The sequence below is a fragment of the Staurois parvus genome, unplaced genomic scaffold (genome assembly GCF_062004578.1).
Source record: "Staurois parvus isolate SC_StPar_1 unplaced genomic scaffold, SC_StPar_1.0 ptg000229l, whole genome shotgun sequence".
Classification (NCBI taxonomy): Eukaryota; Metazoa; Chordata; class Amphibia; order Anura; family Ranidae; genus Staurois; species Staurois parvus.
In genome coordinates, this window is record NW_028318025.1 from 6,272,315 (window position 1) to 6,287,651 (window position 15,337).

The window sequence follows — 15,337 nt, forward strand, 5'->3', positions numbered from 1 at the left end:
CCCTGCCAGTGCATTTTGCTCATTGCCCTACTACTGCATACTGCTCACTGATTGCCCTGACACTACATACTGCTCACTGACCGCTCTATCACTATGTACTGCTCGCTGTCTGCCTTGTCACTACATGCTGCTGACTGACTGCCCTGCCATTACATACAGCTTACTGACTGCCCTACCACTACATACTGCTCACTGATCACCCTGCCACTACATACTACTCACTGACTGCCTTGCCACTACATACTGTTCAATGACTGCCCTGCCACTGCATACTGCTCACTAACTTTTCTATCACTATATTGCACACTTACTACCCTGCCCCTACATACTGCTCACTGACTGCCCTGCCACTACACGCTGTTCACTGGCTGCACTGCCACTAAATGCTGCTCACTTACTGCCCTATCACAACATACCTGTCACTGATCACCCTGCCACTACATGCTTTCCACTAACTGCCTTGCCACTACATACTTCTCACTGACCATCCTATCTCTATGTAGTGCTCACTGAAAGTCCTGCAACTGCGTGCTACTCACTAACTGCCCTGCCACTACATGCTGCTCACTGACTGCCTTGCCACTACATGCTGCTCACTGACCATCCTATCACTATGTACTGCTCAATGACTGTCCTGCAACTGCGTGCTACTCACTAACTGCCCTGCCACTGCATGCTGCTCACTGACTGTCCTGCCACTACATGCTGCTCACTGACTGCTACATATTTCTTACTGACCTGCACTGCATACTGTTCATTGCACTTTTCTATGTACTGCTCTGCACTGACACTACAGTCACGCCAAGAGGAGGGAGGGAGAGGGGACCCTGTCAGGTAGGCTGTATGGGGGCCACACCTCCATGCATCCTATCATGTCAAACATTTTTGAAAAGTTTAAGTTGACCATATCTACAGCCACTCATTTGTTTAAATGTTTGAATACTGTCTCATAAAAAGAAAGTAGATCCATTTGAAACCGTTTGTCTTTTGTGAATCTATGCTGATTATCACTTCTAACATTGTTTTCTGGCAAAAACTCTTCCATATGGTCCTTTATCAAATTCTCAAATATCTTAAATTGATGTTTGCCCATGTACAGTACAATAGCATGCTCTTTTTAATTTTACTTATAGCAAGCTGCAAAATTGATGCTGCTAGTCAGTCTAATGTCAATAGAACACTTAAAAAAAATTGCAAACCCTGAACATTTCACCCAAACCCCTGTGAAGTCTATGTGACCTGAATGTTGCAGTTTTTTTCTGGTCTTTATCAAGGCCAATTTTCAAACTTTAGCAAACATGCACCAATTGCAAAATAAATTAATAAAATATCTATATATGGTGAATATATCTATATATGGTCAATAGGGGTGGCGGTGGATGTGGTATACTTGGATTTTGCAAAAGCGTTTGACACAGTTCCCCACACACGGCTAATGTGTAAGGTAAAGTCTACAGGCTTGGAAAAATCTGTATTTAAATGGATAGAAAACTGGCTAAAAGATCGTGTTCAAAGAGTAGTGGTTAATGATTCATACTCTGAATGGTCTAGGGTTGTCAGTGGTGTACCCCAAGGTTCAGTGTTGGGACCCTTACTTTTTAATATATTTATAAACGATATAGGGTCTGGGATTAAAAATCCCATTTCAGTCTTTGCCAATGACACCAAGCTGTGCAGTGGAATAACGTCTTTACAGGATGTCTTCAACTTAACAAGCCGATCTTAATGCACTGTTTAATTGGGCAACTATGTGGCAAATGAGGTTTAATGTTGATAAATGTAAGGTTATGCACTTGGGGGCTAGGAATATGCATGGATCATTCATAGTAGGGGGAGTACAACTGTGAGAATCAATGGTGGAGAAGGATCTGGGAGTTCTGGTAGATCACAAGCTTAATAATAGCATGCAATGCCAAGCTGCGGTTTCTAAAGCGAGCAAAAGTGAGCAAAATCCTCACTTGTACTAAAAGAGGTATAGACTCCAGAGAGAGAAATATCATATTACCCCTGTACAGATCATTAGTAATACCTCATCTGGAATATGCAGTTCAGTTTTGGGCACCAATTCACAAAAAGAACATTGGGGAACTGGAGAAAGTACAGAGAAGGGCAACCAAACTGATAAGAGGCATGGAGGAGCTCAGCTATGAGGAAAGATTAGAGGAACTGAATGTATTCTTTCTTGAGAAGAGGAAAGGAAGGGGGGATATGGTAAACATGTATAACTACATCAGTGGTTCATATAGTGAACTCGGTGTAGAGTTATTCACCCTGAGGTCATCACAGAGGGCAAGGGGGCACTCTTTACGTCTGGAGGAAAATAAATTTAATCTCCAAACACGGAAAGGTTTCTTCATAGTGAGAGCTGTGAAAATGTGGAATAGACTCCCTCAAGAGTTGGCTCTAGCCAGCTCAGTGGATTGCTTTAAAAAAAGGCCTGGATTCTTTCTTAGATACACAGAATACAGTATAACTGGATACTAACATTTATAGGTAAAGTTGATCCAGGGAATATCCGATTGCCTCTCGGGGGATCAGGAAGGATTTTTTTTCCCTGCAGGAGCAAATTGGATCATGCTTTGCTGGGGTTTTTTTGCCTTCCTCTGGATAAACTGTGGGTATAGGATTATAACTTTTTTTTTTTTAATTGTTGAACTGGATGGACTTTTGTCTTTTTGTCAGACTAACTATGTAACTATGTAATAGCACGACCAGGAACATCTTGGTAAAGACGATAGTCCCTTTTAAAATATAGGCACCACATTGGCCCTGTGCCAATCCATTGATCCCATTTCCGAAACATTAAAAAGACTCTACAAATTAGAAACAATGGTTTTGAAAATGCCATAACTCTAGTCTTTGATGGCACATAGGTGTAAGCCATCTGGTCCAAGTGTTTTATTCACCTTCAATTTGTTTAACTGTTTCTGGACTGTATTAATTATGAGACATTTAGGCTAATTTGAGTCTATGGCAGTACTATCCCCATTACGGACTTGAGCTTCACCATTTCCTATTGTATACACAGCTGAAGATGGTGACCCTTAAAATGTATGTCAACCCTTACAATGGACTTCTCCTAAATATACAATTGTTTAATATGTGTAGCCAGGTGGCAGCTACGATAAAATGAATGCAGTGGACATTACTTTAATTTCTGCAGATTGTTCAGTTCTCCCTCTCTCTTGCATTGTATTCCTGAGCCCAGAAGCAAAGGACAGTGAGACTTGTAGTCTTGTGTTCAGCCATATGTGGTGTTCAGCCATATGAGCTTCCCTTAGAATACATCTCACAGCAAGCTGCTTATTCTGCAGGGAGATGATAGGAAAGGCTATTTAATATCTGGGTTCAGTGGGCTTTCTCTTTCTCCCTGGGGATCCATCAGCGTGCACCAGGGCTGCTGTCCTACTGTTACCGTGGCCTACCCAGAGCCTGTGAACCATTTCTGTTCCTGCAAGGGTGAGACTACCCTGCTGCACAGCTTTAGAGGACTCCCTGTCACCGTGCTGCGGGTGCCAACCTATGTCAATGAGTTCACATCCAACCTATCGCATCCATCCTTACACTGGCTGGATTGCAGACCCTACATTGCTTCCTATGTGTGCCGACTACTTCCAGGATCTGGTAAGCGGACTTGAACCCAAATCCTTCTCTCTTCAGTAACACTTAGCACATGGACACTGCATGCAGACACCATAATCCGGCTCATAAAGGAATTTTGCTAGATGCACCCATTATTTGTTTACTAATTGCTTCAGTCCTTTTTTCCTGCCGAGGATATTTCCTTAAACCTACTGAGCTCCAGCGTGCTGGTGAAGACTGTGTTCAGGCCTGACACTTACTACCCTTAATCTTTCATCTGCAGGGTGTGAGTTGGCCCAAATTGACTATCCACCATAAGTTTAGGTTCCCCTACAGTCGAGCCCCTCTCCAGTGATAACTCCCTTCCAACCTTCTTTTCCACCAGTGAGTCCCCCGGGTACATTCAAATATTTAGTGTCTAACATTCTTTGCATATGCATACTAAAGTGCTATTGTTCATTATTGTTTGCTTTGTCTTAAAATGTCTAATTATCCGGTGTTCCACCCAGCCAGTCTTGGATGCTATCCCAGAGTTTGGCTGACTGACACCTTCAAATTCATTGTTTGCTTTAATTAATACAGAAGTCTGCTGTGTTCAGTTACATTGTGTCTGTGGGTCATTTAAAGGGGTATACAACATGTTCGAACCTAGAATGCCAGAAGGGTTGGGAAATTCCCTGGGTCAGGGCAGCAGAAGAGGACAAGTAATATCCAGTGGCCCTTACGGGGGTAGCACTACATATGTATATGTTGATTGTGCCAAAAATTCAGAGCTGTCTTGTGCTCATTTTCTGTGTTATCTTAAGAAGCCCTTCCGGTTCTTACGTTAAATTGCGATACAGAACAATTACTCTGTATGTTACAGAGATGGGGACAGGGGAGGGGACTTAGCAGTTTAACCATTCATAGCTATTTCAGTCTATAAAATGGCCACTGTTGTCAGAGATGTACTTTTAATGCCCAATTCTAGTTTGAAGACCTTGCCTTTCACAGCAGCCCCTAAAAAGCTGTTCTCCAGAGACTTCTGGCTACCACTGCTCTTCTACGCTGAATGATGCCCAACATCAGGGTAGTAATTCTGCATGGACTGGAGCCACATCATTATATGGTTTTGCTCTCTGTAGCATTTAGGATCCATCCACCACCTGAAAAAGAAGTTGGCGAAGTCTGTGACATTAGACCCAACCAAAGTCACTTGGAAAAAAAGTTAAGCATAAGTGTTATTTAAGGTGCAGGGGATGTTCTAATGAAAAGAGGGAGTAATGTGTTGGAGTCTGATGAGCCCAAAGTTGGGCATTAATTATACATAGCACTGTAAAAGTCTATAGAATCATTCCTGGGTATCCATCAATAAACAACAGGACAAGCTGTCTACAAAAGAAGGTGAAAAGGAAACAGCAAAGGGCCTGCAAAAATTTTCTTGCTAATCTTTGTGTCCACTGTGAGAAAAATACTGAAAGTTATCATTCATATTAGGGCATTTAAAAAAATCATTGCTGTGTGCCCCTGGTTTGCAAAAGACAACCTGGGTGTCTCACAATTAATCTGAAAAAAAATGCACTAATGGAAATAGCGCAAAGGATAAAAGTCCAAATAAATGTATTATTTTATACTAAAAAACAGCAAATGCATTTCATGGGTTGGAATAATACTCCCCCTTCATCAGGGCTTCAATTTAACCCCTTTGTGCCTAAGGGTAAAACAAATCTTAATGCCTAAATACAATTTTGCAACTTTGACATGTGTTAGCAAAACTGTACATAGCATCACAACTACTTTTTGCATCCAGGTGGATTATACCTTGTTTTTTTCAGGACAAATTCAACTTCCACTTGGTGGTAAATGGTAATGGATATCTCCTGATTTTATTTTTTTATTATCAAAAGAAAACTGGCCCAAAATAGTAAAAATAACAAAAATGAAAAATGAAGTGTCAGCTGCTTTCTAAACAGCCCCTTTAGAACTTCCATTGTTATCCTGTAAAAGCAAAAAGCCATCATCGTAACTTACTACATGCCTTCTGTATTACTGATTTCAAAGTGAATGGCGCCCTGAAATCAAAATTTAAATTGATGTTCGGCCAGGTACTGTTTTTAATTTTAGTTGTAGCAAACTGCAAAAACAAAAAAACCCCGAACATATTGCCTGAACCGTATTAAATCTATGTGAGCTTAATGTTGTAATTTTTTGCCAGTATTTTTCAAGGCCAGTTTTTGGCATAAAAAGGCATGGCATAGTGGACATATATCAATGCAAAAAAAATCCCACATATGGTCAATTATATTCCTGGGAAGCTGGGAACTTGTCATTCTGTGGCCGTAATGATACGGCCACTAAATTAATAACAATCAATGGGCATGCAGGCAGGTGAACTGGCTAAATCTGGCCATTTGTTTGCTTGTTTGGTGAACTGCTCGTCAGTTGTGACAACACTCACATTCTCTCTTCCAATGAGCAGTGGCAGTGTCACCCCTCCCTGTGTGCTCCTGCTGCAGACCTTTAAGCCACCATACCAACACACAGCCTGCCCTGCATTGCTAGAGAGCATTCCACTGATGCACAGCAAGAGGAAGGACCAGGGGTGTTTGTCATCCTCTAGTCTCCACCAATAGCAGTGGATAAATTGGAGAAAATGAGGGGAACTTTACCGTTATATATCTACAATGTGGTAGAGGGATATCGTTTAATGGCTAAACCTGTGTAGGTGTGAAATTTCCCCCTGGTTTTGTAAGAAATCCTACCCATTAGAACATCTCCACTCAAAGCTAAAACAAAACAAAAAAAACACTTTGGCTGGACTTCTAATTTAAACTTATTTAGGTACACTGTTAACAATTATGTAAAATATAATTCTGTGCCGTGCTGGAATTACTTACATTTTATATAACATATTCCAGCATTTAAGTTTCCCTGCCAATTTTAGATCTGAGATCTTGAGGAAAACTAGTTCTTATAATCAAACTGCTTGAACTTTCCATTAATTTTAATGTGAAGCCTACATTTGTAATGGAAATCCTTAATGAATAATTTTCTAAAGATTCTAATACTACTTCAATCTAAAAATATAACCTGGCTATTAACAATGGATGGGGGTCCTAACATGTAAATTAAATGCCTTCCTAATCCAGTCAACCAGAATAATTTGTGTCTGTATTGGTAGAATTCATGCTGTGTTTATGCCCACCCCACTGCTGACAGCTGTGTCAGCTTTGGAACGGCAGTGACCACAAATACCCCCCAATGATTTTTTTCATTCTTTTATGTTTATATGATCACTGATGCCATAGCAATCCCACAAAAAAAAACTTTGCAGAAATTTCAATATTGTTTTGACCTAAACAGTTTAAATGTCCTGTTTGACATTCGATTTTACTTTAGGTACATTTAATTGCATAGAAAAAATAACGTTTTTTGCGGTAGCTATAGTTTATGTACATCATACATATTTAAAGCGCAACTAAAGTATTTCAGTCAATGCTGCTAGCATTAATAAATAGATAGGAAGGTATATTATATTTACTTGATTTATTTATTTATTACATTTGTTCAGTTGCTTCCTGGTTCCTGGCCTAAGCCAAAATTATGTCATACATCTCTGTAGTCTGCGCTGTTTATTTCCTTTCATTTGTGGGAAAGGCATTTTGCAGATAAGCGCACCCTTTTGCCTGCATGACTGAGCTATGGGAAGATGGATTCCAGGTAACTACTACATGAAACATCTGATTTTACTCAAAATGGCTGCGGCTAGAAATGCTAGGGGGGTGTTTTTCAAAGTGATTTCTCAACAAAATAAAGCATAGAGACATGGATGGATGCCTGAGTTTGCTTTGAAATAAATTAAACAGAATTTTCAGATGCTAAAAATGCAGATCTGCAAACATTATTATATCTGAATGTCACCTGCCTCCTGACACTCCCAGCCCCTTTGTAACAGAGCTGGAGTGTGAAAGTAAGGCAGCCCTTAGATTAGTCTTTTATTTTTTTCATTCAACCAGCGGGTTGAATGAAAAAAAAAAAACTGAGTTGATTTCCCCCTCCACACACTCAATGTGGATGAGGGAATCCTCCCCACTGAGCTATTGTGTTCTGACAGTGCTGAGATGTCCCCCCCCATTAGAATACACCGATCAGCATTGCAGGCTATATCCTGCAGCACCAGTTGAGTGGGGAAAATCCAACAGGGTGGTTGTACAGAAGTCGATACAACCTCTCTGCCTATACATGGATCGAAATTTGGTTGGTCCCCGTGGAATCGGTGAATTTCAATCCATGTATGGCTGGCTTACAATGGAACTACACTGCACCTCAGCACCACAAACCAAAAACATTATCTAATTCATTTTTAATATTCAAATCAAACTCCCCCATCCACCCATGTCTCCATGCTTTATTTTGTCTAGAAATTACTTTGAAAAACACTTCCTAGCATTTTTGGCTGGGGCCATCTTGAGTAAAGGCAAATGATTCATGTAGCATTTACTTCCTGAAATCCATTTTCCCTTAGCTCAGGCATTTAAGGCCAGAAGGTGTGCATAGCTGAGAAAACCCCCTCCTTCCCTTCTGAAGGCATCTGGGATGTGTGATGTAATTTTCCTAGGCCTGGAAACCAGGAAGTGACTGAAGAATGTAAAAAAAAGTTTAAAACAAATAAATATGATGTGCTTTCTTATCTATTTACTAATGCTAGCAGCATAAAGATGATTAGAAATGGTCAGTGTTGCTTGAAAGAGTGAAATTCCACTTTAAGTAGCAGTACAAAGAGTTGATCAGTTTAGATCCAGAGATGAGCTCATCACGGTGCTGCTCTCCTTTCACTATTCAGTTGTTGCTGGGGTAGGTTCAGGACAATCTGGGCTTAGAGGAAGTGAGTGGAATGGTGCTGACAATCAGACTGAGGAAATTCTGATGCATCATAAAAAATACTGTCAGAGGAAAAGCTGGTTTTATTGTTATTTTTCCCCAGAGTTCTGCTACTCTAGCTTCTCAACTAGATGTTGCTACTCTAGCTTCTCAACTAGATGTTGCTACTCTAGCTTCTCAACTAGATGTTGCTACTCTAGCTTCTCAACTAGATGTACAGTTGCAAGAAAAAGTATGTGAACCCCTTGGGATTACGTGGAGTTTTGCATGAATTGGGCATAAAATGTGCTCTGAACGTCATCTAAGTCACAACAATAGAAGAACACAGTCTGCTGAACATAATACTACACAAACATTAGATGTTGCCATGGTTTAATTGCACATAACATGTAAACATTCACAGTGCAGGGAGGAAAAAGTATGTGAGGCCCTAGCTTAATGACTTCTCCCAGAGCTAATTGGAGCCAGGAGTGAGCCAACCTTGACTCCAATCAGTGTGATGATATTGGATGTGTTGCTGACAGCTGTCCTGCCCTTAAAAAACACACACCTGTTTTGGGTTTACTGGTTTCAAGAAGCACTGTCTGATGTGAACCATGCCTCGCAGAAAAGAGCTCTCAGAAGACCTACGATCAAGAATTGTTGACTTGCATGAAGCTGGAAAGGGTTACAAAAGTATCTCCAAAAGCCTTGATGTTCATGTGTCCACGGTAAGACAGACTGTCTACAAATGGAGAAAGTTTAGCACTGTTGCTACTCTCCTAGGCGTGGTCGTCCTGTAAAAATGACTGCAAGAGCACAGCGCAGAATGCTGCATGAGGTAAAGAAGAATCCCAGAGTGTCAGCTAAAGACCTACAGAAATCTCTGGCACATGCTAACATTTTTGTTGACACATCTACAATAAGGAAAACATTAAACAAGAATGGAGTACATGGGAGGACACCACGGAGGAAGCCATTGCTGTCCAAAAAGAATATTGCAGCACGTTTGAAGTTCACAAAAGAGCACCTGGATGTTCCACAGCACTACTGGCAAAATATACTGTGGACAGATGAAACCAAGATTGAGTTGTTTGGGAAGAACACACAACACTATGTGTGGAGAAAAAAAGGCACACCACACCAACATCAAAACCTCATCCCCACTGTGAAACATGGCGGAGGGAGCATCATGATTTGGGGCTGCTTTGCTGCCTCAGGGCCTGGACAGATTGTTGTCATTGATGGGAAAATGAATTCCAGAGTTTATCAAGACATTTTGCAGGAAAACGTACGACCATCTGTCCGCCAACTGAAGCTCCGCAGAGGATGGGTGATGCAACAGGACAATGACCCAAAGCATACAAGTAATTCAACAAAACAATGGCTGCAACAGCACAGAATACGCCTTCTGGAGTGGCCCAGTCAGAGTCCTGACCTCAACCCGATGGAAATGCTGTGGCATGACCTTAAGAGAGCGATTCACACCAGACATCCCAAGAATATTGCTACACTGAAACAGTTTTGTGAAGAGGAGTGCTCCAAAATGACTCCAGATCGTTGTGCAGGTCTGATCTGCATCTACAGGAAACGTTTGGTTGAGGTTATTGCTGCCAAAGGAGGGTCAACCAGTTATTATGTCCAAAGGTTCACATACTTTTTCCTCTCTGCACTGTGAACGTTTACATGTTATGTGCAATTAAACCATGGCAACATCTAATGTTTGTGTAGTATTATGTTCAGCAGACTGTGTTCTTCTATTGTTGTGACTTAGATGACGTTCAGAGCACATTTTATGCCCAATTCATGCAAAACTCCACGTAATCCCAAGGGGTTCACATACTTTTTCTTGCAACTGTATGTGTAATCCAAGGGGTACTTCACATCGGTTCATGGGCTACTTCTGCTTTTTTTTGCCTCTTTTAGCGGAGCAGAGAGGACAGTTTGGGCAATATCTGCAGATGAGCTTCGTGATGTAGCTGGGGGTGATGTAGAGGATCGCTTTGTATGTTGTGGTTAGTATTTTGAAATTTATATGTTGGGCTTGTGAAAGCCAGTGAAGAGAGGGGCAGTAGTCACAGACTGGTTGGTAAGCTGTATTAGTCTAGCATTCACAATTAACTGAACAGGGGATAGCCTGTGTAGGGGTAGGCCAGTGAAGAGGGAGTTGCAGTAGTCAAGGCAGAAAAAAACCAAGGAGTGAATAAGCTGTTTTGTGGTGTTGTTAGTCAGGAAGGGGCAAATTCTGGAAATGTTGCAGAGGTTAATGTGGCAAGATTTAGTTAGTGACTGGATGTAGGGACTGAAGGAGAGGTCAGAGTCTAGGACTACACCTAGCACCATGGCATGTGCGGAGGGACTAATGGTTGTGCCATTGATCTCAATGGTAAAGTTATGGGGAGGGGATAGGGGAGGAGGAAATATTACAACCTCAGTTTTAGAAAGGTTGAGTTTGAGGAAGTGGTGTGACATCCATACTGATATGTCACTCAGTAAATTTGTGATGCGTAAGGAGATTGAGGGGGTGAGTTGAGGAGTCAAGAGATGAGAGTGTCATCAGCATAGAGGTGGTATTGGAAGCCATGGGATGTTATCAACTGGCCCAGGGAATAAGTATAGAGAGAGAAGAGGAGGGACCTGAAGACAGAGCCTTGGGGTACCCCCACAGACAGAGGAAGACGAGCAGAGGAGATGGTATTGTATGTGTCAGTGAAAGTGCACTTAGATAAGTAGGAGGAGAACCAGGAAAGAGCAGAGTCATGGAGGCCAAGGTAGTGGAGTTTGTTGAGGAGGAGTGGGTGATCAACTGTGTCAAAGGCAGCAGAAAGGTCTAAGAGTATTAATATGGAGTATTGGACATTGGTTTTAGCAGTAAGTGGGTCATTGGTGAGTTTTAACAGGGCAGTTTCAGTTTAATTTTGCGGGCGAAAGCCGGACTGTAGGGGATCAAGAAGGTTGTTGTCAGTGAGATAGCAACTCATATGGTTGTGGAAAAGACATTGAAAAAGCTTGGAGGCAAATGGGAGCAGGGAGATGGGTCTCAAGTTATTCAAACAGGTGGGGTCCAGTGATGGCTTTTTAAGTATGGGGGTGACCAGTGCATGTTTGAGCAGAGAGGGAAAGGTGCCAGAGGAGAGGGAGAAGTTAAGGATGTGGGTTAGCGAGTTTAGGATGAAGCAGGAAGGTGGTCATGGTAATTGTGAGGGGACAGGGTCCAGGGGACAGGTGGTGAGGTGGATATCAGAAAGGAGTTTTGGCAACTTCCTCAGTGGTAACAGGGTTGAAGGAGGAGAAGGAGGAGGTTTGTCAGTTTATAACAAAATTAATTGTTTGTAAAACTTTTAAACACAATTAGGATATTCTGGGAATAAACATGCATATCACACTGTATCTGAGAAAAGCTGACCCACGGCAGGGAGCCCTCTTTAAATATAGTTTTCACTTTTAATTTAACTTTTTACATGCTTTAACCGCATGTCTACCATGGTACATTTTTCAGCTGCTAATGCCTAGTACACACATTCAGGTTTGAGAGATCATCGTACTAACTATGCGATGTTAGTGCTGCGATCTCTCCCGCTGTGCTATTGTGTTCTGACAGGGGGATGCTGGTTTTCCAGCATGTCTCTTTGAGAAACAGCTATGATCCGATTGTCAGCCAGTTTCTGCTGAACGATATTCGGACCGTGTGCACCCAGCTTAAGCGGAGGACTGCAGTGATGAACTATGCCATGTGGCCATATTAGGTAAATTATGTCACCAGCATCCCCATCTATTTGTTAAGTGTGGCTGTGGGCTGGGGAATTCCCTGGCTGCATCTGATTGGGCTAGCAGCCTGCTATCATGTGACAGCTTCTCATGGGTTTGAGCTGAACTGGGTTGCGGCTGGACCTTAGCTCACCGCTTGTGGACAGTTATTTACTGCACTAAATAAAGCACTCCCAGGCTGTAAACCAAGTTGTCATTAGATGGCATACAGAAAGGATGAGGGTAGGTTGGTTAGGGAGGAGGTGAGCTTTTAGGAGACTCTAGGTTCTGTTCACAAAACTAACACACAGACTATAGAAATATATATATATATATATATATATTTTAAATTGCAGTTATTTTCAGCCAATTAGATTTGAAAATTATTGTCACTAGGCTGCAATGTAGATTCTTATCATTGTACTACAACTTTGTGAATCAAGCCTTCTGTCACTATCTGTCCCTTCTGCTTGGTGTCTAGCTTAGTATGACAGTAGTGCTTTGCTAGGTGACAGGTTTCAATGATGTGGTCTGGATTAGTACCAGACAGCACAGCCCCTCCCCCACATGCACCGAGACTATAGAGAGAATGACAGAGTGATACATCTCAGAAGCTGAAGATTGCAAGACATGTCACACTGACCATCATCCTGCTTGCCTGTCTAGGCTCTCAGCCCCATGGTTTAGGTGAGTGGCTCTCTTTGTTGATCTATTCACCCAAGTCTGCTTTACTAACTTTACATAGAGACACAAAGCTTTATAACAGACAGGATTAGCAATGGGTTTAATACTAATTCCAAATGATCCCAATGTGCACTGCAAAGGAAAAGTCTAATTCAGAAAGTCAGAGAGAGAACACTACTCTACACTGGCCAGAACCATTGACAGTACAGAACAACTACCTGTTGCTGAAAAACCATCTTGCTACTGACTATTAAGTAGAGATCTTTATTTGCTAGTACAACACCAATAAGAGACATGGGGTGTCTTTTGTTTACGATAGAATGAGAGTCATTCCCATCTCATTGTAGCACAACAGTTTGAGCAGATATTAAATATAAGTATGAAGTGTTTTTTTACATCAATGAATAACAGTGGATTGAGCGTTATATATTATTTTATGTAATAATTGTAAATGTGAGGCATTACCAGAAAAATTCCATAATACAAAAGAATGAATTGTGAGTGGAAGTGGCTGAAGTTTCCTGCAGATAGTTTATACTACTCTCGAGACGTGTCGTTCACCTGATATCTGTTATGACCTGTCTATGTAGAAGTGAGCCGCAAAGCTACTGCAGACTTGGATTATGTTACAAAATTTCAGCATTCCTTTGTTCTTTGATATATGTTGTTCTAACAGGTGTTAATATTGAATAATTCAAAGTTGTTTAATTGTTTGAGATATTAACTTCTTAGTGCAACAAATGGTTACGCACTAGGAACCCTCATGTCACTGCTCTCTACATGGCTGTCATTCATTCTACAGCTCTCAATAGGATGTAGCTAGAGGCATTTAGATCATGTTACCTTTACGATTCGTAAAAACAAGCCTAGGGGCTGCTGGTGAAATGTCAATTTTTATAATAACAATTTATTCCCCTGATCTTTAAGACATTCTCTTGTTTGTAAAACAAAATCACTTATCCAGTCTTGTTAGGGTATCAGTAGTGAACATGTGTGTAAATGCAAAGCCTTTTTGTGTAAAATGTTATAAGGATGCTGAATTTCTGGAATTTTATTGAATTTAGATATACTTTAAAGCAAATCTAAACCCTTCAATTTATCTGCTTATCAAAACAGTTAACCTAAGGCATTCTGTACTCTCAAGAAAACTGTCAAGCTATCAAATGACTGCTGTCATATATCACATGTTAAGCACTATGGTAACTGCATATCAAAAAGAGTCTAATATGGCAGCTTCCTTGTCTATAAAAGATAGGAGAGTTTAGTTCCATTTTAAGTAAGCTGCACACATAGATGTAAAGCAGCCACAGAGGAAAGATTGAGATTTCTACATTTTCATGCAGCAGTGTTGTATGGTTTGTCCCAACCTCTATAACTGTCAATTCTGCTGGACAGCTTGGTCTACATGCGATTGTAGAGAAAAATAAAAATAAAGGCCTGTAAAATGAAAAGATAAATGAATCCATATACTGAATACTATGATTACAGTAATCAACCTCAGGCAATTACCACAATGAAATATTTCTCAGTATAGTGGTTCATTAAAGCAGGCTCACACTTATCATTAACCTTGGCAGCCAACAGTAAAGCTGTATATTAAACACTAACACAAACAAACCTGCAACATTTCAGTAAACCCCTTGAAAGCACTGTCTTGGTCTGTGCACAAAAGTTTTGGGATTGGGGGAGAGTAGAATGTCCTATCTCACAAGGCAACACATGCATAGTGCTTGAAAGACATGATGCCACTGACGGCTGGTTGCAATGCTTTGAAGAGGTTTCCAGTACCACTGCAGTGAAGCATGTATACTTTTAGGCTCCATGCACACTAGCGGGTTTTTTTTTATATAAAAAAAACCCTGGGAAAAGCGCTGGATAAAAACCAGTGGCATTCAGAAGAGTTAGCATTTTATTAGCGTTTTTGTAGAGGGGAAAAAAAAGCTAGAAAAAAAGCTGTTAGGAGTGCTTTAGTAGCGGTTAGCAGAATTTAGGAGTGTTTAGCATTTTTTTTCTGGAAAAAACGCTTCAAAAAACTCTACAAAAAAACATTTTTTTTCTGCTCCTAGATGCTGAAGCTCAAAAAATGCTAATAGCCTAAAGTAGTATACTTGGACACATAGGATAACACTAGCTTCTAGGAGCAGAAAAAAATATTCTGGTAATAGCTTCTAGGAGCTTAAAAAAACCGCTAGTGTGTATGGAGCCTTATAGTGTCACTTCTGATAACATTAACTGGTATCATAGCTGGAAACAACTCTCAGCTTTAAAAAGGGGGGATACACACAGTATGTAGGATGTGACTTTAAATGTAACACATAGAAGCAAACCAATGTACAAGTTAAAACATAATTTAATACAAATTTAACAAATACCCAGCATTCTGCATCTATAATAGTGTCCACCCCTCATTTCCAATCTGCTGCCATGGGGCAGGCAGCCTGCCTCCAATAATGTGGAATCAAGCTTTTCACTGCATTCAACAAAT

General features: G+C 40.9%; 1 protein-coding gene across 1 annotated transcript in view; it reads left to right on the plus strand.

The window, feature by feature from the left end:
* Window positions 1–7,251: 7,251 nt before the first annotated feature.
* ADGRV1 (adhesion G protein-coupled receptor V1) overlaps window positions 7,252–15,337 on the plus strand; it is a 500,140-nt gene continuing 492,054 nt past the window's right edge. The window contains exons 1-2 of the mRNA XM_089679659.1: window positions 7,252–7,281; window positions 8,546–8,674. Of these exons, the coding sequence (XP_089535785.1) occupies window positions 7,252–7,281; window positions 8,546–8,674 (159 nt within the window). The remainder of the gene's footprint in view (window positions 7,282–8,545; window positions 8,675–15,337) is intronic.